This window comes from Physeter macrocephalus, chromosome 17, assembly GCF_002837175.3.
Source record: "Physeter macrocephalus isolate SW-GA chromosome 17, ASM283717v5, whole genome shotgun sequence".
In the NCBI taxonomy this organism is placed as follows: Eukaryota; Metazoa; Chordata; class Mammalia; order Artiodactyla; family Physeteridae; genus Physeter; species Physeter macrocephalus.
In genome coordinates, this window is record NC_041230.1 from 38,611,637 (window position 1) to 38,633,329 (window position 21,693).

The following is a 21,693-nucleotide window of genomic DNA, read 5'->3' on the forward strand; positions in this document are numbered from 1 at the left end:
AGTTTAGGCCAAGCAGAAGTTCCTTTTTACTACTCCTTCTGTACCTGAACCCCATGGGAGCCAGACTGCCTGGGTTTAGATCCTAGGACCAAAGCTTAATACCTGTGTGAACTTGGACTTATTACCTAATTTTTAGGTCCCTCAGTTCCTTTATCCAACAAAATGATAATACCCCATCTAGGTTAAATGAGTTAATTTATGTAAAAGTGCTTGGAAGAGTGCCTGCTACCTAGTCTGTGCTCTGTAAGGACTGTTATTATCTTTATCATCATCATCACTATTAGTGAAGTGTGGCTTCTTCCAGACTGTTTCGGTGTATTCGAATACATTTATAAACATAGAAATATGGTTTATTATAAAGCCACTATCTGGTTTATAGCCTATTTTTGTTTTTATTATAAAAACCATTGTCTTACGCATGTTTAATTGTTTTTCCTTGAACATATGTGTTGAAGACACAGAGATCTATCCTGGCACATTATAGATCTACCTCTTTTCAATTCAATGATGTTATCTGCATATAGTGTAATTTAACCATTCACACGTTAAAAAACACAGGGATTATTTCCAGTTCTCCATTATTTTTGTGAGTGATAGGTAAACATTGTTGTACATGCCTCTGTGGGCAAGTGTTTCCCATGGATAGATATTCAGAAGCGGAGTTACTGTTAAAGAGACCTGCTAGTTCCTGTGATTCAATCTATTCCCCTCTCCCTCCCCAACCTCCCGAGGTAGTAATTCCAGATTTGGCACTCCGGAAAGCAGAGGGCAAGGCGAGTAAGCCCGTGGTGGGGCTGGATGGGTGGCTAATGAGTGATGCCTTCATCACATTCTGAGCATGCTGTGGAGGGGTAACCCTGGCCTAGTCATTTAGAATCTAAAACCTGCTCCTGGAGCTGTCATTTGGGAGGCAGCAGGTTAAAAGCAGAGAGCCATGATGGGGCTCCATTTGCAGAAATGTTTTGCATAAAGGGGAAGCTAACCCATTGCTTGGGCAGCAGTGCTATGCTGGCCAGCTGTCTCTAGCTACACGGGCGTTCCCTAGCCTGGCCTGGAGGTAACCAAGAGTTGGCAAGGTTCCTGTAAAGGGCCAGGGAGTAAATATTTTAGCCTCTGTAGACCGTACAATCTCTATTGCCATCATAGCCTAGAAGCAGCCATACACAGTTTGAAAAGGGATGGGCATAGCTGTGTTCCTAATTTGGGTGGAAGACCTTAGTTTGCTGACCCCTGACCTAATACTAATGGCTAAATTATGGTACTTTTGAATATATTCCTTCAAGTGTTACTTTGTGCATGACTCAATACTTTTGATGTAGGTCTAAGAGGAGAATGAAGTTTCTTCAGAAAATCTATTATCTTATTAAAAAACATTTTTTGAAGTTTTCTTTAATTAAAAAGAATTTTAGGGGCAGTGGTTAAGAATCCGCCTGCCAATGTGGGGGACACAGGTTCACAGGTTTAAGCCCTGCTCCGGGAAGATCCCACACGCTGCTGAGCAACTAAGCCCGTGCACCACAACTACTGAGCCTGCGCTCTAGAGCCCGTGAGCCACAACTACTGAAGCCCGGGTGCCTAGAGCCCGTGCTCCGCAACAAGAGAAGCCACCACAATGAGAAGCCTGCACACCACAATGAAGAGTAGCCCCTGCTCGCCTCAACTAGAGAAAGCCCCTATGCACAGCAACGAAGACCCAATGCAGCCAAAAATAAATAAAATAAATAAATTAAAAAAGAAATTTTAAATGATATTTGCTCATTGTTAAAACAAGAAAATTCAAATGATAAGGTAAAAAGATCCATCCATGGGTGAATGGATAAACAAAATATGGTATACACATACACAATGGAATATTATTCTGCCTTAAAAAAGAAGAAAATCCTGTCATGTGTTACAATGTGGATGAACCTTGAGGACATTGTGCTTAGTGAAATAAACCAGCCACAAAATGACTAATACTGTGGGTTTCCACTTAGATGAGGTACTAATGTGGTCAAATTCATAGAAACACTGTAGAATGGTGGTTACCAGGAACTGGAGGGGGAAATAGGGAATTGTTTAATGGGTACAGAGTTTCAGTTTTGTAAGATAAAATTATGGAGAGCTGTTTCACAACAATGTGATTATAGTAACACTACTGACCTGTACACTTTAAAAATGGTTAAAATGGTAAGTTTTATGCTGTTTCTTTTAACCACAATTTTCAGAGGTAAAAAGAAAAAATAATCACTATAAGCCGCCCAGGTATAAATATTTATGGGTTTGAGATACTTTCCTCTAGGTTTTTTTTCCCTGCGATATACTAATATTGATGATGATGATTCCTTGAGGGTGTACTTTTTCTATTATCAAGTGCTATGTCAGGATGTAAAAGAAATACAAACAGAAGTGTGTATAAATCTCTGAATCTAATTTGAAAAGCAACTTGCAGCAATTGTAAAAGGCTCAATCCTTTGGTAACGATCTTAAAGCCTTAGAAGTTCAGAGAAGGAGAACTAGTAGGGGGTGAGGAGGACTTCTTAGAGTGGTTAAAAAAAGTTGTGTTTTAAAAAAAATTTTATTGAAGTATAGTTGATTTACAATGTTGTGTTAATTTCTTCTGTACAGCAAAGTGACTCAGCTATACATATATATATATTCTTTTCTATTATGGTTTGTCACAGAGTGCTGAATATAGTTCCCTGTGCTATACAGTAGGACCTTGTTGTTTGTCCATCCTATCTATAATAGTTTGCCTCTGCTAATCCCACACTCCCATTCCTTCCCTCCCCCCCTCCCTTGGCATAGAGATGTTAAAATTTAATGGATGAATAAAGTTATGTGTGAGGATGGAGGGAGTCCTTGGTGTGAGGAATAACTTGAATAATTGTTATCAAAGTGGGGAATAGGCATGTCAGAGGTCTGCCCAGCCAGGAGTGAGGATGGCCTGGAACCTGCAGGACGGGTGGCTCTGTGGGCAGGGTGGGGCCTGGTGAGGGAGCCCTGAAGAGCCAGGAGAAGAGTTGGATTCAGTCTGACGGGAGGCACTAGGGATTCATCAGTGGTCCTGAGCTGTGACATTTCCTGTGTATTTTCTTAGGTTCTCCACCTGCTACTGGAACGGGAACCCTGCTCCTATTCCTCGATGATGTGAATGACAATGGCCCCATACCAGAACCTCGGTACATGGACTTCTGCCAGAGGAATCCACAGCCTCATATCATCAACATCATTGATCCTGATCTTCCCCCCAACACTTCTCCCTTCACAGCAGAACTAACACATGGGGCAAGTGTCAACTGGACCATTGAGTACAATGACCAAGGTGGGCACTTGAGTCTTATCTTGGAAACTTTGCTCTGACCCCGTGCTTCCCTCGCGCCTCCCGCTTCTGAATTTCCCTTCTCAATATCCACTTGTGACCCCCTTTATGTTGTTGTTTTTGTTTTGTTTTGGCTGCACCACACGTCTTGTGGGATCTTAGTTCCCCGACCAGAGATCGAACCTGGGCCCCCAGCAGTGGAAGCTCGGAGTCCTAACCACTGGACCACCAGGGAATTCCCCACTTGTCACCCCTTTTAAGCCTTGTTTCCTTGTCCCTTCTACATTTGTGGCATTGAACCAAAGATCCCTTTGCGTTTCTGGTGTCTGAGTCTGTGACATACTGCCCAATAATCTACAACCCAAGCAGCTGTTGTCTTCATTCAGCTTTGGAATGTCTCTAGTTCCCCAATAATTTTTTTTTTCTTTTTTTTTTTTTTTTTTTGGTGGTACGCGGGCCCCTCACTCTTGTGGCCTCTCCCGCTGCGGAGCACAGGCCGCGCAGGCCCAGCGGCCCTGGCTCCCGGGCCCAGCCGCTCCACGGCATGTGGGATCTTCCTGGACCGGGGCACGAACCTGTGTCCCCTGCATCGGCAGGCGGACTCAACCACTGTGCCACCAGGGAAGCCCTCTAGTTCCCTAATAATTTTAATCTAGAATGAACTTTTTATCTCTCCTGATCCCCTCATTTTTGTTGCTTCTTCCAGAACATGAATCTCTGATTTTTAAGCCAAAGAAAACCCTAGAGGTGGGTGACTACAAAATCAATCTCAAGCTCATAGACAACCAGAACAAAGACCAAGTGACCACCTTAGATGTGCACGTGTGTGACTGTGAAGGGGTCGTCAGCAACTGTAGGCAGGCCGGGCCTTCCGCCCAAGCAGGATTGCAACTTCCCGCCATTCTGGGGATTCTTGGAGGCATTCTTGCTTTTCTGAGTAAGTGCAACTGGCGAGTGTTTCAGCCTTTACCTTCTGAAGTGGGGGAGGTTTTTCTCTTACTGAGCATTTCAGGGGTAAGTGGTCCAAGACTGGAAGTCTGCTCAGTCCTTCTATTTTGTTCTTTCAACCTCTAAGGGCAGTGTTTCTCCAGCTTGAGTGTACACAAATCACCCGTATATGAGAATGCTGATCCAGTAGGTCTGGGGTGGGGCCTCAGCCTCTGCATTTCTAACCAGCTCTGAGGTGATGCTGATGTTGCAGGTCTTTGGACCACGCTCGGAGCAGCGAGGCCTGGTCACCACCACCTTCTCCACATCCCACCCTGGAGGAGGGTGTAGAGGAAGTGGAAGGCACATATCTTGAAACTGAGCATGTCACCTTCACTCACCTCCCACCGGTCCAAACACAGCCACACCTGGAACCTCCCAGTGTAACCGGGTGATCAAATGTCCAATTAAAACTTGGTGCGGAGAGTAGGGGTGGAGTGTGGGGTGCACGGTGAGTATCAGTGACTCAAAGGATGAAGGGGAAAAAGGTTACTGGGGAAAATTTGGCAGTTTCTGGCACCGTCCTTAAAACCGATATCACCTGAGCCTACCTGTAGACTGAGCCCTAGGGTTGACACAGGTGCTGTTATGGTTTCTAAAAGCTAGTGATGGGCAAGTCAGAAAACCTCAAAGATAGTGGTGTTGTTGCTTTTTTTTATCATTAGGAGCTATGACACGTGGTTCAGTTCATGAAGGTCCTTGCAGTCAGAAGAGGAGGCTGTTAATTGAGTCTTGAGAAAGGTTTGGTGGAAGACAGGATAGTTGGGCCACAGCGACTGGGGGAATCCTCATAGACAGAGGGCCACTTGTGGTGGTTCCCGCACTGGCGAAGGCACAGAGAGAGGAAGGCTTGACGGACTGTGTAGGGCAGAGAGGCTGACCTTGCTGGGATAGAAGAAAGTCCTTAGAGGGGAGCAATGGGACCACCTGGGGGCTTTCAGTTTAGATTCAGCAGTGTTACTGATCCTGCTGCTTCAACAGATTGAAGAAGGGATTGCCTGTTGGCCTTTGGGAAATGTTTGCAGTGTGTCCCCTTAGCTCCTGCCCTCTGCTGCATCCTCTCAAAATTGAAAAGGAAGGAGAGAGTTGTTTAAAATGCAGTGGACTTTCTGGACCTTTCTTCCTCCAGGATTCACGTGGCTTTATTGCCACCACAGAGTTATACTTAAAATACTGACTTTTTTTATAGTAACTTTATCTAACTTTGCTATGGGTGTATTTCATTAGACATAGGAGCCGAGAACAACATTTCGGAATGTTCAAATGTGCAACATTTACAGCAGAAGCAATGCCAGTGTGCAGATTTCCAGTGTCTTGTTCCTTATGGGCAGACATCGAAATTAAGCGTCTAAAGAATGTTCTAGAGAGACAAGAGGATATGAAGGTTTTTGTGTAGTCAACCAATATTTGGTTGCTTCCTTTGTGCAGGATTTGTCTCTGACACCGGGGATTGGGGGGTTTCAGGAGAGCTGAGTTGGGTGGTGCTTCCGGAAGTGATAACAATATGCCATGTTTTGGTTACTTTCCCTTCCATAACATTTAAGTAATGTTTGATAAGAAGCATCCTTTTGGAAACGATAGCCCTCCTCTGGCTCTTCAGCTCTAAGCTCCACAGGGATGGGGGCTGTTTGCAGCTTCCATTGTTTTCAGTGCTGTGTCCTCAGGGCCAAGGCAGGCCTGGCCCACCTAGCAAGAACTCACTCAGTATTTCTGTTCATGAGTCATGGTCCAGGGGGTTATATTGTTTATCTAGATAAGATCTTGGAATCTTTCTGATTTCAGAAACAGGTAGCTTGGGTACTTGCAAGTGTATGCCACCTCCTGTCTCAGTGCAGTGATGCTTCACTAGTTACTTGGGTATAAGGACCTATAAGTTAGAAAACACTCTGAATCATATTTTTTTCCCATTCACAATAAATTATTTAATTTTTTAAAAATTTAAATATTAGTCGTATATAGCCTAGACATAGCCCCCAAAATCAGATGAAAACCTTGAAAATAGATTTTAAAGCTCACTTACATGATTTATCCTAAGAGAAGATAAGGAATATACCAAGTGCCTTTTTTTTTTTTTTTTTTTTTTTTTTGCTGTTGTTTATTTTTAATTTTAAAATTTTTTGGTGTTTTTTCATTGTGTACCAGGCGATTTTATAGTCTGTGCCCACTCCCCCACCCCCGCAACCCCGTAACTGAATAAGAATAATATGCACGTATTAGTCACATTTAGGCTGACCCAGCCCTGCTCACAAACCTTCGATGGCTTCAACTCACTCTGAATCAAAGCCAAAGTCCCGCCAGAGGTCTGCATGTCCTTGCTGCTCCTCTGACCCCCTCTCCCCTTCTTTCTCCCCTGATGATCCTGCTACAGCCACGCTGACCCTGTCTTTCCTTAACCACACCAATCTGCCTGGAGTCTTTGCCTGGACCGTTTCTGCTGCCTGGAGTACTTTGCTCCAGATTTTGGGAAATGACTGATTGGTTTAAGGTCCAGTTAAAGACCGCAATTGAGTTCTCATGCAATTGTCCACTGTGTAGTGCTGCATATATTAACCTCAGGGATGCGAAGACACGTGAGTTGTCTTACAGCCAGCTGTCTGGTCTGCAAGGCGGTGGTGCTCTGTGCCAGCCGCTGCTTACGGCCTTCTTGACCTGTGGCTCTTATCTCTCTCGTCCCCACTCCAGTCCTGATTCTGCTGCTTCTGCTACTTGTTCGGAGGAGAAGGGTAGTCAAAGAGCCCTTACTGCCCCCAGAAGAAGATACCCGGGACAACATTTATTACTATGATGAAGAAGGAGGTGGAGAAGAAGACCAGGTGGGTGTTTAAAACCATGGGAGAAAGCGTAATGGCAATCTCTTTATTTGGAGGAAGCAATGATTAGTGGAAGACAGACATTTGAAATAGCTCTGTGTCACTTTGCGTTTTTTTTCTGTTTTTTTTTTTTTCTTTTTTGCGGTACGCGGGCCTCTCACTGTTGTGGCCTCTCCCGTTGCGGAGCACAGACTCCGGACGCGCAGGCTCAGCGGCCGTGGCTCACGGGCCCAGCCGCTCTGCGGCACGTGGGATCTTCCCGGACCGGGGCACGAACCCGTGTCCCCTGCATCGGCAGGCGGACTCTCAACCACTGCGCCACCAGGGAAACCCACTTTGCGTATTTTTTTAAAGACCTTTCATCTACCCAAGAAAAGAGATGTTGTCATTAACCGTCATCATCATCACCATCATCATCATCAATACAGCATTGCTAACATTTATTTATTGTTCAGATGAATGAACAGAGGCACAGAGAAGTTAAGCAATTTGCCCAAAGTCACAGAGCTAGGAAGAAGTAAAACCAGGTGGTCTGACTCCAGAGCCTACTCTCCTCACTGCTATTTCCAGGACGTGAACTTTATTCAAATTATCTTTGACATAGAACAACTGATCTGTTTTTTGTTGTTGTTGTTTTTATAAATTTATTTTATCTAGTTATTTTTGGCTGCATTGGGTCTTCGTTGCTTTTGCACGGGCTTTCTCTAGTTGTGGCAAGCAGGGGCTATTCTTCGTTGCAGTGCGCGGGCTTCTCATTGTGGTGGCTTCTCTTGTTGCGGAGCACGAGGAATGATCTGTTTTAATATTTTGTTTCCTTTGAGTTTGTAGCTGTGCCAAACGGTTTTTTTTTGCTTTTTGTAGATGTTAATTCTTCAGGCCTTCTTTATTTCTCTTGATTTTGGAGATGGTCTTAACTTGCCTTACCCTGTATTATTGCGCTATTACCACAATAATGCTGTAAAACAGGCAATCCCAGAATGTTAGTGGCACACATCAATAAGCATGTTTTTCTTGTGCGTTTGTGGGTTAGCTGGGACAGTTGCTGGTCTCGGCTAGTGTCTTACTCTATTTGGGCTGCTATAACAAAATACCATAGACTGGATGCTTATAAACGACAGAAATCTATTTCTCACAGTTCTGGAAGCTGGGAAATGCAAGATCAAGGTGCTGGCAGATTCGGTGTCTAGTGAGGGCCCTCTTCCTTGTTCATAGATGGCCCTTGTCTCACTGTGTCCTCATGGGATGGAATGGGCAAGGGAGCTCCGGGTGTCTTTTATAAGGGCACTAATCCCATTCGTGAGGGCTCCATACACTGTCACAGCCTAATCACCTGCCAAACGTCCTACCTCCAGATACCATCACATTGTTTCAACATGTGAATTTAGGGGGGACGCAAACAGTCTATGGCATCTAGGCTCAGAAGAATGTGTGGGTAGGCTGGGGCTAGGCTGATATAGCCTGCGTTTGGCTAGATGGCTGTGTGCTGTGAGTTGTGTCCGGGAATGTTCCATGTAATTCCTATCTTCTTTGTCCCAGCAGGTAAGGCCAAAGTACAGTTAAAGCCTTTGCCTGTGTCATGTGTCCCAATGTCCCATTGGTCAAAGCAAATCAAAGGGCATAGCCCTACATTAATGGATTTCTATTCTTTTCACAGAGGATAGGGTGGGAAAGGAGTGAATATTTTCTGAACAATAATCTAATAATCATACCCTATGAAAAGTTAATAAGGTAAAACAGTCTACATTTGTACCCACAAATGTTCCTCACAAGGCTTTTATGCTATATTTCACTCTTTTTTTATTTATATATTTTATGCTATATTTCCTTCCAGTGCTATTTGGAGACTCTTAGGTTGAAAACTACCATTTCAGAAAAGAAAAAAAAACCAACCAACTGCCATTTCAGATTACATTGGCACATGCTTGTAGATATCATACAGCTGACTGTTAAGGCCTTAGCCAGTACCATAATCTGTAAACCAAATATGACCCTGTGTTTGTGACTGTTTCTATTTTACTCTTTGCTATGCTTTTCCCTTTTTCTCTAAAGGACTATGACCTGAGCCAGCTACACAGGGGCCTGGATGCTCGGCCCGAAGTGACTCGCAATGATGTGGCTCCAACCCTCCTGAGTGTGCCCCAGTATCGACCCCGACCTGCCAATCCTGATGAAATTGGAAACTTTATTGATGAAGTAAGTAAGCAGAGTCAAAAGCCAAGACACAACAAACTCATCTCTAAACTTGGAAAGGAGCAGTTGTGTCAGAAGTGGAAAAAATTCTTTAGAGTCTTTCCTTTAACATGTTTTCATCCCTGAGCCCTATTTGTTTTTTTATTTGTGCCTCATCTAAATTTCAGAACTAATAGCACTTTGAATTAGTCTTAGGGAATTTGCAAAGTTCATACAGCAAAACCAAGACTTGCTTGAAAAGATTTAATGGAATAAGAAATGAAACTAAAGAGATTCAAAGTAGATTCAGTTTCGTTTCACTAATGGGTCTCTCTTTCCCTGCATTACATTGGGATGTAATGTTAAATGTGTATCACAAGGCTACCTGAGGGCCAGAAAAATAGTTTCCATGTTGTATATATCAGAAATGCATTCAACTATAAATACCAGAAGCTTAAATAGATATGAGTAGATTTACCTCACGCAAATAGAAGACTAGGGTAAGCAGTCTAGGCTGGTGCATCACCCTTTTCTACCTTTCTGCTGCGTGATCTAAGCACATCCTGTTCTCATGCTTGTTGCTTTATGATCACAAGATGGCTGCCACACTTCCAGGCCTTGAGCCTGTTTTCCTGTCAAGAAGTAGGAAGGGCAGAGCAGAGGGCAAAAATCTTCTAGCAAACTGTTAGGCAAGAAGGAAGTTCATCCTACATGTTATTGGCCAGGACTGTCACAGGATTGTCCCTATATGCAAGGGAGGATGGGAAATAGGCATTAAGTTAATTAGCTTAGGGTAAGATGAGGAAGAACTGGTGGGGTTAAGCAAAGAACCAAGTAAGTTAATAATAGTCCAGTGGGATCTATTTCCTTAAACTGTGTTACCTGATTACTTGCTCGGTCGCTGGAATGATTTTCAGGGCTTGTCTGATGGTCCAGTGGCCTTCAGCAAGTCTTCACGGTGGGGGGCAGGTTTTGCTTTAGCTTCCCTGGGGAGTTGTTGTCACCAAGGGCTATAAAAAGCACAGCAGTGTTGGAAGTGATCAAGCCAGATACATTCTAGGCACTGGATCTTAGAGAAAACTGAGAACAGGAAGGGCCACTTTAAACCATCCCTTTTAGATACATCTGGATTCAGGTATTTTCCTCCATTCAGATTCATTTGTGTATCATCATATCTGATTATAGCTATTTCTTAATTACAAAAATAAAATGTTTGCTATTTAAAAAAATATAAATTATGAAAATGTATATAAAGAAAAAATGTGCAAGTCCTCCCTCAGTTCCCCTGACCATAATCACCAAAGTTAATTTAGCAGTTTGGCATTCATCCTTTCAGATCTTCTCGGGCTGAAATGCAGCCTGTGTAGCCTGGTATGACTGTCCTCATTGTTTTTAGTTTCTGTCCATCCTGATTGGTTGGTGCTCATCTCCCCTGCCTACATATAATTTACCAGTTTCGTTTAGGGGGAAAACATTCTGCATACTTTCTCTTTTCATTCACAGTATATCATGTCCATCTTCCGTTCCAGTTTGTATTACATTTACCTTGTTGGTGTTCAGTGCTCCTGGCGTTCTGCAGGATGGTCTCATTGTCGTGCGGTAACACTTGGCTTTACGCACCAAAAGAAGGCATCTTGCCTAGGATGACAGGTGTGCGATTCCTCTCAATGAAAGATCCTCTTGTCTTCCTTCTTTAGAACCTGAAGGCAGCTGACAGTGACCCCACGGCCCCACCCTATGACTCTTTGCTGGTGTTTGATTATGAAGGAAGCGGTTCCGAAGCTGCTAGTCTGAGCTCCCTGAACTCCTCGGAGTCAGACCAAGACCAGGACTATGACTACCTGAACGAATGGGGCAGTCGCTTCAAGAAGTTGGCAGACATGTATGGAGGCGGCGAGGACGACTAGGGGACTCAAGACCGATGGGGAGACAGATGGGTCCGTACACTCATGTGATGGGAAATGCGGGAATAATACTCCTGGTGGTTTTCCAGCTCCCTTCACTTGAGATGCGTTTCTGGAGAAGAGACCCGTGATCAGTGATAGGATAGTTATGATTTCCACTTTATAGATCTAATCTGTGTGTTAGAATGATTTTGACTTATTCCATGAATCTTTTTTTCCCTTTCATCACTCTTTACATGATGACGATGTCCAAAAGACCCCCAAATTTTAATATTGCAAAAGAGTAGCTTCAGCCTCAGAAGGTTCTGCTGGCAACTGGCAGATTTCCTTAAGGGCTTTGTCTCATTTTTAAAAGGAAGGTGAGGGGTCAATTTCCCTATTGTAGATATAAAGAAATTAATTTGTGTGCTTTTGTTCCTCCCATCACTGCACTGGTGTCCCATGTTCTAATATCCATTCTTACTCCCTCTGAATTCTATCACATTTCTCTGATGCAGAAATTACTGGGCTCTTTTAGGGAAAGAGGCTATGTCTTAGTCTGGCCATATGCTGAGTGGGTATTGTGTACTCTTAAGACCTTTTAACGGTTTTCCTTTTCCATCTCCTGAGTACGTAACTTGAAATGGGCATCTATCCAGTTTACTTGTTCTGAGTAAGAATGTTTGTTATGTGAATGTCGTCATGGGGTGCTTTGGTTCTAAACAGGGAGCCTGGACCAGAAAAGGTGGTGAGTTTTCAGGTGCCACTGAACTTTTAATGTTCATTTATCCCTAAAACAAAAGAGTGATATATTCCGGGACTCAGAATAGTGCCTGAAGTGCTGCAGCCAAAGACAGAAGCTGGCTCATCACAGCAGAGGGGAAATGTGAAACGTGGCCGTGGAGATGGCAGGGGAGATTGTCACTGAGCCTGGGAATTGAGCCAACTGAGGCTGAAGACTGTTGAGGTGGCTCTACTTCCAGCCCTGAAAATTCTGAAAGAGGAGAGGAATCTCAACACGCGTTTCCTGCCAGGATCCTTGTACCGTGGTTTGTACCCAAAGCACAGAATCCCCAGTGCCTGCTTTTGTCGATGTCTATAGAAAATGCTGGCTGGTCTGGACACATTTGCCCCAAATTCCAACTGTGCATGAAAACTTCAGAATGTTTTAAAAATCCAAATTTTTTTTTTCTTAGGAGCAGGAAGAAAACACTCCTTGAAAGGGTGTTAGCAAAGGGAGGTGAGGGTAGGGAGAACCTTAATTTGGATCCTTTGTTAGTTGAAATGCAACCTTTGAGAAACTTTTGACAACCAGAGACCAGAACTTTATCTAAATTGCTTCCCTATCTATCAGCTGTTTTTGGAAGAAAAACCCATCCCTGCAACCACTTCTTAGAACTGTCTTGATTTTTCAGCAATTTAAACTCTAATGTAGTTCTGTGTAGAGAATGTCACTGTAGTTTTGAGTGTATATGTGTGTGGGTGCTGATAATTTTGTATTTTCTTTGGGAAAAGGAAAACAATTCAAGGTGGAAAAAATTATTCTTAAATATTCATTTTTATAAATTTTATTAAAGAATTTTGTTACACCATTGTCAAACTTGTTTTATTTGATTACACAATTCCAGGCCAGACAGACAAATGGTTAGGTGAGCTTATTCAAAACATGGAGAAAGAAGCTTCATATTAAAATGACTTGCCCTGAACTTTGTGTCGTTCTGTTGGGGCAGAATAGCGGGGAAGCTGAGCACCTAAGGTCACTTTATTTGAAGGATATCCATCCATGTGGCATGTAGTGAAACCAATGAAATCTCCTTGTCAGGAGGCTACTGTGGGTTGTGCCGAGGGATAGAAAGAAGCAGGGCTTCAAATACCATTGTAGGTCAGCAAAGTTAGTACAGGGCAGTGCTTCTCCACTGGGGAAGATTGTGGCCCCCTCCCCCAGGGGATGCTGGCAATTTCTGGAGATACTTTTGGTTGTTATGACTGGCGAGGTGCTACCGGCATCAAGTCCAGGTCAGGGACGCTGCTAAACATCCTACAACACACAGGACAGCCTCCCTCCACAAAGAATTATCAGGTGCAAAATATCAACAGTGCTGCTATTGAGAAATCTTGGTATGGGCTTGCAACTTTCCTTTGCTGGAGGGGTATGACTATTTTTGGTAGATTTAAAAATTGTAGTAAAATATAACATTTTACCATTTTAAACACTTTAAAGTGTACGATTCAGTGGTATTAAGTACCTTCAAAATGTTGTATAACCATCACCTCTATTTCCAGAACTTTTTCATCATCCCAAACAAATAAGTGGAATCATTTAATATTTGTCCTTTTAAATTTGGCTTATTTCACCTAGCATAATGTCTTCCAAGTTCAACCATGTTGCAGCATGTATCAGAACTTCATTTTCTTTTAAAGAGTTTTTTTTTTTAATTAATTAATTTTTGGCTGCGTTGGGTCTCCGTTACTGCGCGCGGGCTTTCTCTAGTTGCGGAGAGCGGGGGCTACTCCTCGTTGCAGTGCGCAGGCTTCTCGTTGCGGTGGCTTCTCTCCAGGGCGCAGACTCAGCAGCTGTGGCGGACGGGCTTAGTTGCTCCGTGGCATGTGGGATCCTCCCAGACCAGGGCTCGAACCTGTGTTCCCTGCATTGGCAGGCGGATTCCCAACCACTGCACCACCAGGGAAGCCCAGAACTTCATTTTTTAAATGGCTGAATAATATTCCATTATGTGTATATGCGATATCATAAAGAACTGGGGGTCAATTATGGAAAATGGAATGCAACCACTCCAGTAATCACATGTGACTTTAGAAGATAAGAACCTATAAGAACCTTCAATTGCTGGAGTCTTTGATGGGAATTCTGTTTCTATAAAATCAGCCGTTGATAACTATTGGATGCTTTAGGCTTGTTAGGTCTGGATTGAGGCAAACAGCCCCCAGCCTGCTTAAATCGCTTGTTCGGCTGCTGACCCTAAAGTTCCTGACAAGGTTGGGTCCCTTGGCTAACTTCAAATCAACTAAACGTGTTTCACACCAATACAGACTTCTTTGTGCGTCTTGAACAACCCCATATGGTTCATTGCAGAGAAGCAGCGCCCTCTCCATGTAGCTCTTGAGGGTATTGGTTGTGATGGATGTTTAATAGCATATTACCAGGGGGTCTCCAAGCTGCACTTCTGTGTTTTAACAAAGCTGCCCAGAGCAAACTGAGGAAGGGGCTACCAGCATTCAATTCCTACAAACTAAAATTCTGTGAGTGTAAATACTGGACTCTTGGGACATAGGGTACTTAAAAGCCCGTTTGAATAATTTTTTAGGCCTGGAGAAGCCTGAGAATGCTTCCACTTTTTTAGACGCAGGGCCTAATTACAACCTTATAGGCCCTAGGCACTCCTCTAACACGAATTAAAATGCACCCAGTGTTCCATGTGGGGTATATTTTCTTGCTGTAAAAAATTTTATAGGATCTTCATGACATTGCTTTTAAGATTATGCACATCATTTTGTGGTATCTGGGCTATGGGGCCTGAAAGATAAAATCTGGTGCCATAATGCTTTGGTATAAAGGAGTCTCATCTCTGGGAACCCTCTTAAACTTGTGGAAATCCCACATCAGTACTGCCCTTAGGCTTGGGTTGGGAAGGCCCCAGCCCTGGGTCCATGCTCTACCTGGCCTCCTCCACCATGCCCCTCCCCATGGCCAGGCTTGTTCACTCCCAAACCTTACCCTCCTCCCACACCACCCTCCAGGTTCTGGGACCCTCGAATTTCCTGCCCAGCCACCCCTGAGTCTGCTTCCAGGGCTCTGTGGGCCTCTTCACTTGGTCTGCCCTCTGGAAGGTGCACCATGATCCCTGTGTGTGCGCTCCTAGCCTTAGGGAGGCCAAGTGGTAGTTTCTTGGAGGTGTGTGAACAGAGCTTGGATGTGCACATCCAGGCTGGGGTGTCTGCATGTGTGTGTGTGTGTGTGAAGGATGGAGACGCTAGTGAGAATAAAAAGGGGTCAGGCCAGAGGTGGGTGGCTGGCTCTTCCCATATAGCCTTGTCCGGTATGGAGCTCTGAGGTGAAGTCTGAGAATTCTCAATTCAAACCTGGTGTATTTTTCAAGGTAGGAGGATAGAAAATATTTTAATAAAATATTGTCTACTGGTTTGATTTATACTTTGAAATATTTAGACATGGTATGAGGGCCTCCATTTGTATTTTTCACTAATGCCCACAAATATTAGGGGTGGGCCTTTCCCACACGATGCCCTACACCCATTTTGCTAAATGTTTAACACCTTGAAATGACCTTAAAATTTTTTTTCCCCAAAATGAACTTGTGTCCACACATTATTGAAGAAAAACAGTCTATTGACAAAACTTAGGGTGGGATATAATGAAAAGAGTGCTAGGAAATTTTGTAGGTCATTTATTTCCCCTTCAAAAATGTTCCTCCAGGGCTTCCCTGGTGGCGCAGTGGTCGAGAGTCCACCTGCCGATGCAGGGGACACGGGTTCGTGCCCCGGTCCGGGAAGATCCCACATGCCGCGGAGCGGCTGTGACAAAACTTAGGGTGGGATATAATGAAAAGAGTGCTAGGAAATTTTGTAGGTCATTTATTTCCCCTTCAAAAATGTTCCTCCAGGGCTTCCCTGGTGGCGCAGTGGTCGAGAGTCCACCTGCCGATGCAGGGGACACGGGTTCGTGCCCCGGTCCGGGAAGATCCCACATGCCGCGGAGCGGCTGGGCCCGTGAGCCATGGCCGCTGAGCCGGCGCGTCCGGAGCCTGTGCTCCCCAATGGGAGAGGCCACGACCGTGAAAGGCCCGCGTACCGCAAAAAAAAAAAAAAAAAAAAAAAAAATTCCTCCAATTTATAGATATTTTGGCAGGTTTTATTTGAGGAAGAGATGGGGAGGAAGATCCAGGTAAAATTTATTAAGCATCTCCTCTGTTGCAGACATTGCTAAATACTTGAGAGCAGTATCACTTTAACTCCCTAAGATAGCCTAGTGAAAATGGTTCTGTTATCTTCTCATTCTAGAGAGTAGGAAATGGCTGATGGACTAGGGCTGGAGCCCAGAGAAATGGGAGTGACCTGGAGGGGGCCTGACTCACTGAGAAGAGTTAAATTAACAATTTCCTCCCCCGGTGGCATGGTCTTGCATATGGAGTGCATCCCATTTCCCGAGACTTCCAGCAGCTAACTGCTGAAGAGCAGGCATCAGTCATGAACTCAGGTTAGCTCAGGGGATCTCAAGGAGATCCAGGACAGCCTCTTGGGAGCAGTTTCACGAGGTGGGTATTGGAGCTGGTTGTGACAATGATAGGAGAAATTATTGACTGAGTGAAGGGAGAGGCAGGAGTGCTGAAGTCTTGCTCTCAGAAGCATTGTCCTGGATTTGCAGCATGCCTTTCAGACAACATGACTTTTGAATGTCCCACCAGGATTCATGTAGGTGAAAACCTGTTTCGATGATATAAATCTCCAAAGCATTCTGTTTTACATATTAACTCAATTTTGATGGGACACGATTTTAATAGACATTGAATTTTCCAGGAATGCCTGTAAATAGGGCAAAGATCGAGCTTTTATTGGGAACTGAGTCCATTTAAGAAATCATATAATCAATAACAATATTTGTAGCTATTCACAATGGATGTGTTTAGTACTTATTTTTAAATATGACTAATGAAGAAATTCAACGGTTGAATATTGTTTTACATACCCAAACTTCATTATAAGAAGGTGCAGCAACTGATTGTTTCACTATGACCTTCAGCGTTCCGGTACTCAAATATTTTCATAATGAAATTCATATTATGTCATAACTAAACTACTTCTCTCATCCTTTTTCTTTATATAGAGGTTAAACATGTTGAGTTTCTGAAATCGTGCATGTAGGTAAGTTGTGTTAGCTATGTTTACTTCCCCCGCCCCCGGGGAGTACAGGTGGCCCGAGAAAAGATTTCTTCGTGAAGGTCGCAGTCCCAACCAAGTCGACCCCGCCCCACGCCGCGGGCCCCGCCCCTAGGGCTTCGGCCACGCTCAACGTGGCGCCGACGCCGGTCCGCTGAGGCGCCTGCGCAGGTCGCAGGTGGCGCGTCCCTCTCCAGTCATGGCGGCCCTCCGGCAGACCGCGGCCAGCGGGGTTCTGGAAACGTGTGGTCTGGAGCGGATTTTGGAGGCGTTGAAGCTGCTGCTGAGCCCGGGAGGTGAGAGGACGGATCTCGTCGCCTGGCTGCACCCGGGACTCTCAGGGCCAGCGGTCTTCCAGGGCTGCCCTTCTTCCCGCGGCGTGCGCCCCTCAGGCCCTCCCCGGGACCCCTCTGGCCCTGAGGCCGCCCAGCCCCGCACCTGGGGGCTTTGGGCAGGGTCTGTCCAGCCTCCTTTTACCCTTGAGGAAACCGAGGTTCAGGGAGGGCTGGGATCCGTTGAATACTGATACTAACCAAGTACAATATCTCGAGCGCTTAGCTTGGGCCAGGCGCGGTGTTAAGCACCTCGGGTGCGTGATTTCAGCCGTCCCTGCTGCAGCCCTGTAAGGGGACTGCAGACACAGCCTCAGAGAGGGCCCAGCCTCTTGAGGGCGCAGGGTCAGATGTGGACACTGGAGATTTGTACAAAGTGCCAAGGAGTCCAGAAAAAGGAAGCGGTGCCGTTTGAGTTGCGTTTTGGAGCGAGGATTTAGGGATTTACCGTCACTTTTAATCTTTCCTGGTGAGTTGATAAGATCTTCCCAATTTAGAATTAGAAGGGACCTTGGGAGTGGTGTAGCCTGGCACTCTCCTTTTACAGGTGAGGACGCCCACGGCTCACCGAAGAGATTAACCTGACCAAGATCACATGGTGAAATTAGAGGCAGAACACGAACCTGGAACCAAGGTCTGCCGAACTCCTTTCTCAGACCAAGGCAGATTATTCAGTTTGGAGCCTCTGATGTTATCTGAAGCTTTGAGAAAGATACGCAAGAAATAGGGCCCTACTTATAAATTAGAGTGTATAATTTGGAGGAAGGGGTTTGTAGCGTGAGCAAGATAAGGTACATGAAGGTGATGTTCCCAGTTTCAGATTTTGAGATTTCCCCCCCTGCCCCTCAAACTGCGAAAACTCCCGAAACATTATATCATACTTGCGGCAAGTGAAAAGAAGTTATTAATGAGGAATTTCCTGGCAGTCCAGTGGTTAGGACTCAGTGCTCTCACTGCAGAGAGCCCGGGTTCAATCCCTGGTGGGGGAACTAAGATCGCACAATCCGCGAGGTGCAGGCAAAAAAAAAAATTATTAATAATAGTAATTGAGTGCCTGCTAAGTATCAGTCCCTATAGTGTGCTGTTTATGTATGTATCTTTTTTTTTCCTCACAACAATCCCATGAGATAGGTATTACTTGTATTCCATTTTACAGATGAAGGAACCAAGGCTCAGGTACATTAGAAATTGCACAATGCCAGTCTAAGTGGTAGAGTTCGGATTTGAATTCAGACACCTTCAACTGCAGTATGGTAACTATACTACTTTGCCCCAATGAAGAAGTAAAGTACAATTAAAATTGTGCAAAATACAATTTTAGCTTGCTAATGGAGAGGTTGCTTGTACAGCAATTGAAACAGTCTAGAACATGACTGAGAACAGGAATAAATAAGTTAAAAAGTCTGGAAGTAATCATCTGTCACAAAGCATATACACTTCATTTTTGGAAGACCCTCTTTAACTCTCAAAGAGTATGTGATGGAGTTCCATACATGTACTCATTTAGCTTAGGAGAGTTCAAGCATTCCTATTTGAAAAAGAATAATTTAAGTAACTTGGTAAAATGATATTATTTTGCACAGACAGGCTATTATATATTGTGTGAATATTTCTGCTATTTTATCATATCAGCTAAGGGAATTAAAAAAATACCTGTGCATAATAAGTATTCACATGTTCCCAATGGACAGAGGATGTTGAGACAAGATTAAAGTATTTGCTAAAATTGTATCCAGCTAGATTAAACGTCTTTTCATCTGCCTTTGACTACCTTTGAGGTAATATTTACTGAGAGTCAACTGTATATAGTATTCTATCCTCAGTGCTTTTGGAGATAGAAATATTATTTAACAACTTGTGCTTTCAAGCATCTTGTTTGTTTGGGGAGATGGTACTCCACATATAGACCAAAGATATTCAACATGGCAGGATAATACTCTTGGTGAATGGATGGTACAGGTAGCAATTGGATAGAGAAGGAGTTATTCAGGGATGGGGCTGGGGAAGGCTACAAGAGAAAGTAGACTTCAGTCCAGGTGGGAAGAAACCAAGTTTTTCCCTTTTTTTTTTTTTTTTTTTTTGCGGTACGCGGGCCTCTCACTGTTGTGGCCTCTCCCATTGCGGAGCACAAGCTCCGGACGCGCAGGCTCAGTGGCCATGGCTCAGGGGCCTAGCCGCTCCGCGGCATGTGGGATCTTCCCAGACCTGGGCACGAACCCGCGTCCCCTGCATCGGCAGGCGGACTCTCGACCACTGTGCCACCAGGGAAGCCCTAGTCTTTCTCTTTTGAGCCATCAAAAGTTCTACAGCATTAAGTGTTTTCTCTTCCCCTGCCTTCCATTTCTGTTCTCAGTTATGGGGCAAATAAGAATAACATTTTCACCTCCATTATTAGGAAGTGTGTTAAGCAGAATTTGAAGGGGGTTTTTCAGTTCTGGTGAAGTTTTGCTTGAGGTCATCTCAGCAGTGGTTTTCCTAAAAAATAACTTTCTACACTAAATATATATTTGTTGAACTCTGTCATTAAATTTGAATTACATGGTGGTGGGGGGCTGGAAATTTTGGTGATTTGTAAATAATGAAGCTGTATCACCCTTATTTTTGCACGCCATATTGCTTTGTGCTTTGAACTTAATAAAAACTACTGCACAGATTAAGAAGTCTGCTTTCAAATGTCACAAAGCATAGACATTTACATTGGTGATTGGGAAGAATAAATAATACTGTTTATGAGGGCAGCATTTCCCAAAGTGTGATACGGATGGTTTTAGGCAGTATGTAGAGAAATATTTTGAGGCTGAAAAGCATCGAGTAGTGATCAAGAGCTTGGGTTCTGGAGTGAGCTTGCCAGAGTTGAATATGCTCTGGGGCAAATAGCTTAACCTTAGTCTCCTCATCTGGAAACAAGAATAATAATATAATACTCCATACCTCACAGCGTTGGTGTGAGGATTGAATTAAATACACAAAGCCCTTAGGACAGTATACTATTACTAATTTAAGTTTAAAAAATGATTTAATTTGAAGAAACAAACAAGCTAATAATACAGCTGGTACTCAGATAAATGGCAAAAATCGTGGAAGTGCTATGTGACTGTAATTTGGAAAACATTGTTTTAAGGCCTCAGATCTCACACTTTTTGGTTTGAGCACTCTAACACTTAAAAAGTGTTGAGGACTTAAAAGAGCTTTCCTGTGGGTCATGTGTAACAGTATTTACTGTATTAGAAATTAAGACCTCAGGAGAAACCTTTTAACTTTATTTAAATATGACAGTAACCTGTTACATGTTAACATGACATTTTTAATGAAAAATGTATTTTGCAAAATAAAATAACTTAGCAGGAAGAGTGACATTGTTTTACATTTGAGTGGCATTGTTTTACATTTTTGCAAATCTCCTTAATGTCTGTCTTATTAGAAGAGAGCTGGATTTTTGTATTTGCTTCTGTGTTCAATCTGTCATGACAGGTTGTCTTGATTGAAATAGATGAAGAAAATCTATACTCACATAGGTAGGTAGTTAGTTGCAAAGGGAGGCGATTTCCATCATCTTTTCAGATAATTGCGTGTATTCCTCTTTAAAACTCAACAAGAGGTAATTTCTTAAAAGGTTAATTATAGTATGGAATCTGAACTCATCAGTGAACTTTTCAGACTTGGTACACTCAAGAGAGAACGAGAGCGTAAAAGGCAAATAATGTCTTAGTATTAATATGAAAATAGTTTTGACCTTGTAGACTTTCTGAGAGAATCTTGGGAAGGGCTTCAAAACCTGAGACCCTATACCACTCTTTGAGAACTGCTGCTCTCAGAGAATGCTATTTATTTTCAAGTAGTTTTTATTTTTGTCACCAGTAGAGGGCAGAGGAGACCACTTTATTAAGGGGCTCTTGGAAAACAGTTAATAGCTTTTGTTTTAAGTCACTTTCTTTTTGTCCCATGTTTGGGTTCCAAGATCTTATAAAGTCACAGGAGGTCGCTTAGAGATTGTTTAGTGGCATCTTAATGGTTAGTGGCAACAAGCTATGAAAGCATTCATTTTCTTTTTAGGTATATATTACCCAAACAAACCAGATACTATTGCCAGTGGGTCAGAACAGTTGCCCTGAACAGTCCTAGAGAAATATTGGGAAAATCTTACTCTTCTGATTCTCACTATGTTGAAAAAAAAAAAGTGTTATTCGTTTTTCTTTTCATAGTGGTAGTTAATATTCCTTATAGTAGAGCTTTAAAAAATATTAGAGAAACTAAAAGAAGAAAATTAAAATGACCTTAATCCCACTATCCAGAGATTACAT

The 21,693-nt window shown here is 43.5% G+C and overlaps 2 protein-coding genes across 5 annotated transcripts in view; both read left to right on the top strand.

Moving 5' to 3' along the window:
* CDH1 (cadherin 1) overlaps nucleotides 1–12,730 on the top strand; it is a 96,439-nt gene extending 83,709 nt beyond the window's left edge. For both annotated transcript variants that reach the window (XM_007110766.4, XM_055078974.1), the window contains 5 exons: nucleotides 3,080–3,304; nucleotides 4,008–4,238; nucleotides 6,971–7,101; nucleotides 9,148–9,291; nucleotides 10,965–12,730. In XM_007110766.4, the coding sequence (XP_007110828.2) occupies nucleotides 3,080–3,304; nucleotides 4,008–4,238; nucleotides 6,971–7,101; nucleotides 9,148–9,291; nucleotides 10,965–11,174 (941 nt within the window). In that variant the 3' untranslated portion in view covers nucleotides 11,175–12,730. The remainder of the gene's footprint in view (nucleotides 1–3,079; nucleotides 3,305–4,007; nucleotides 4,239–6,970; nucleotides 7,102–9,147; nucleotides 9,292–10,964) is intronic.
* A 4,514-nt stretch (nucleotides 12,731–17,244) lies between these two features.
* Nucleotides 17,245–21,693, top strand: part of TANGO6 (transport and golgi organization 6 homolog) — a 180,590-nt gene continuing 176,141 nt past the window's right edge. For all 3 annotated transcript variants that reach the window (XM_007110768.4, XM_055079350.1, XM_028477698.2), the window contains exon 1: nucleotides 17,245–17,356. In XM_007110768.4, the coding sequence (XP_007110830.2) occupies nucleotides 17,260–17,356 (97 nt within the window). In that variant the 5' untranslated portion in view covers nucleotides 17,245–17,259. The remainder of the gene's footprint in view (nucleotides 17,357–21,693) is intronic.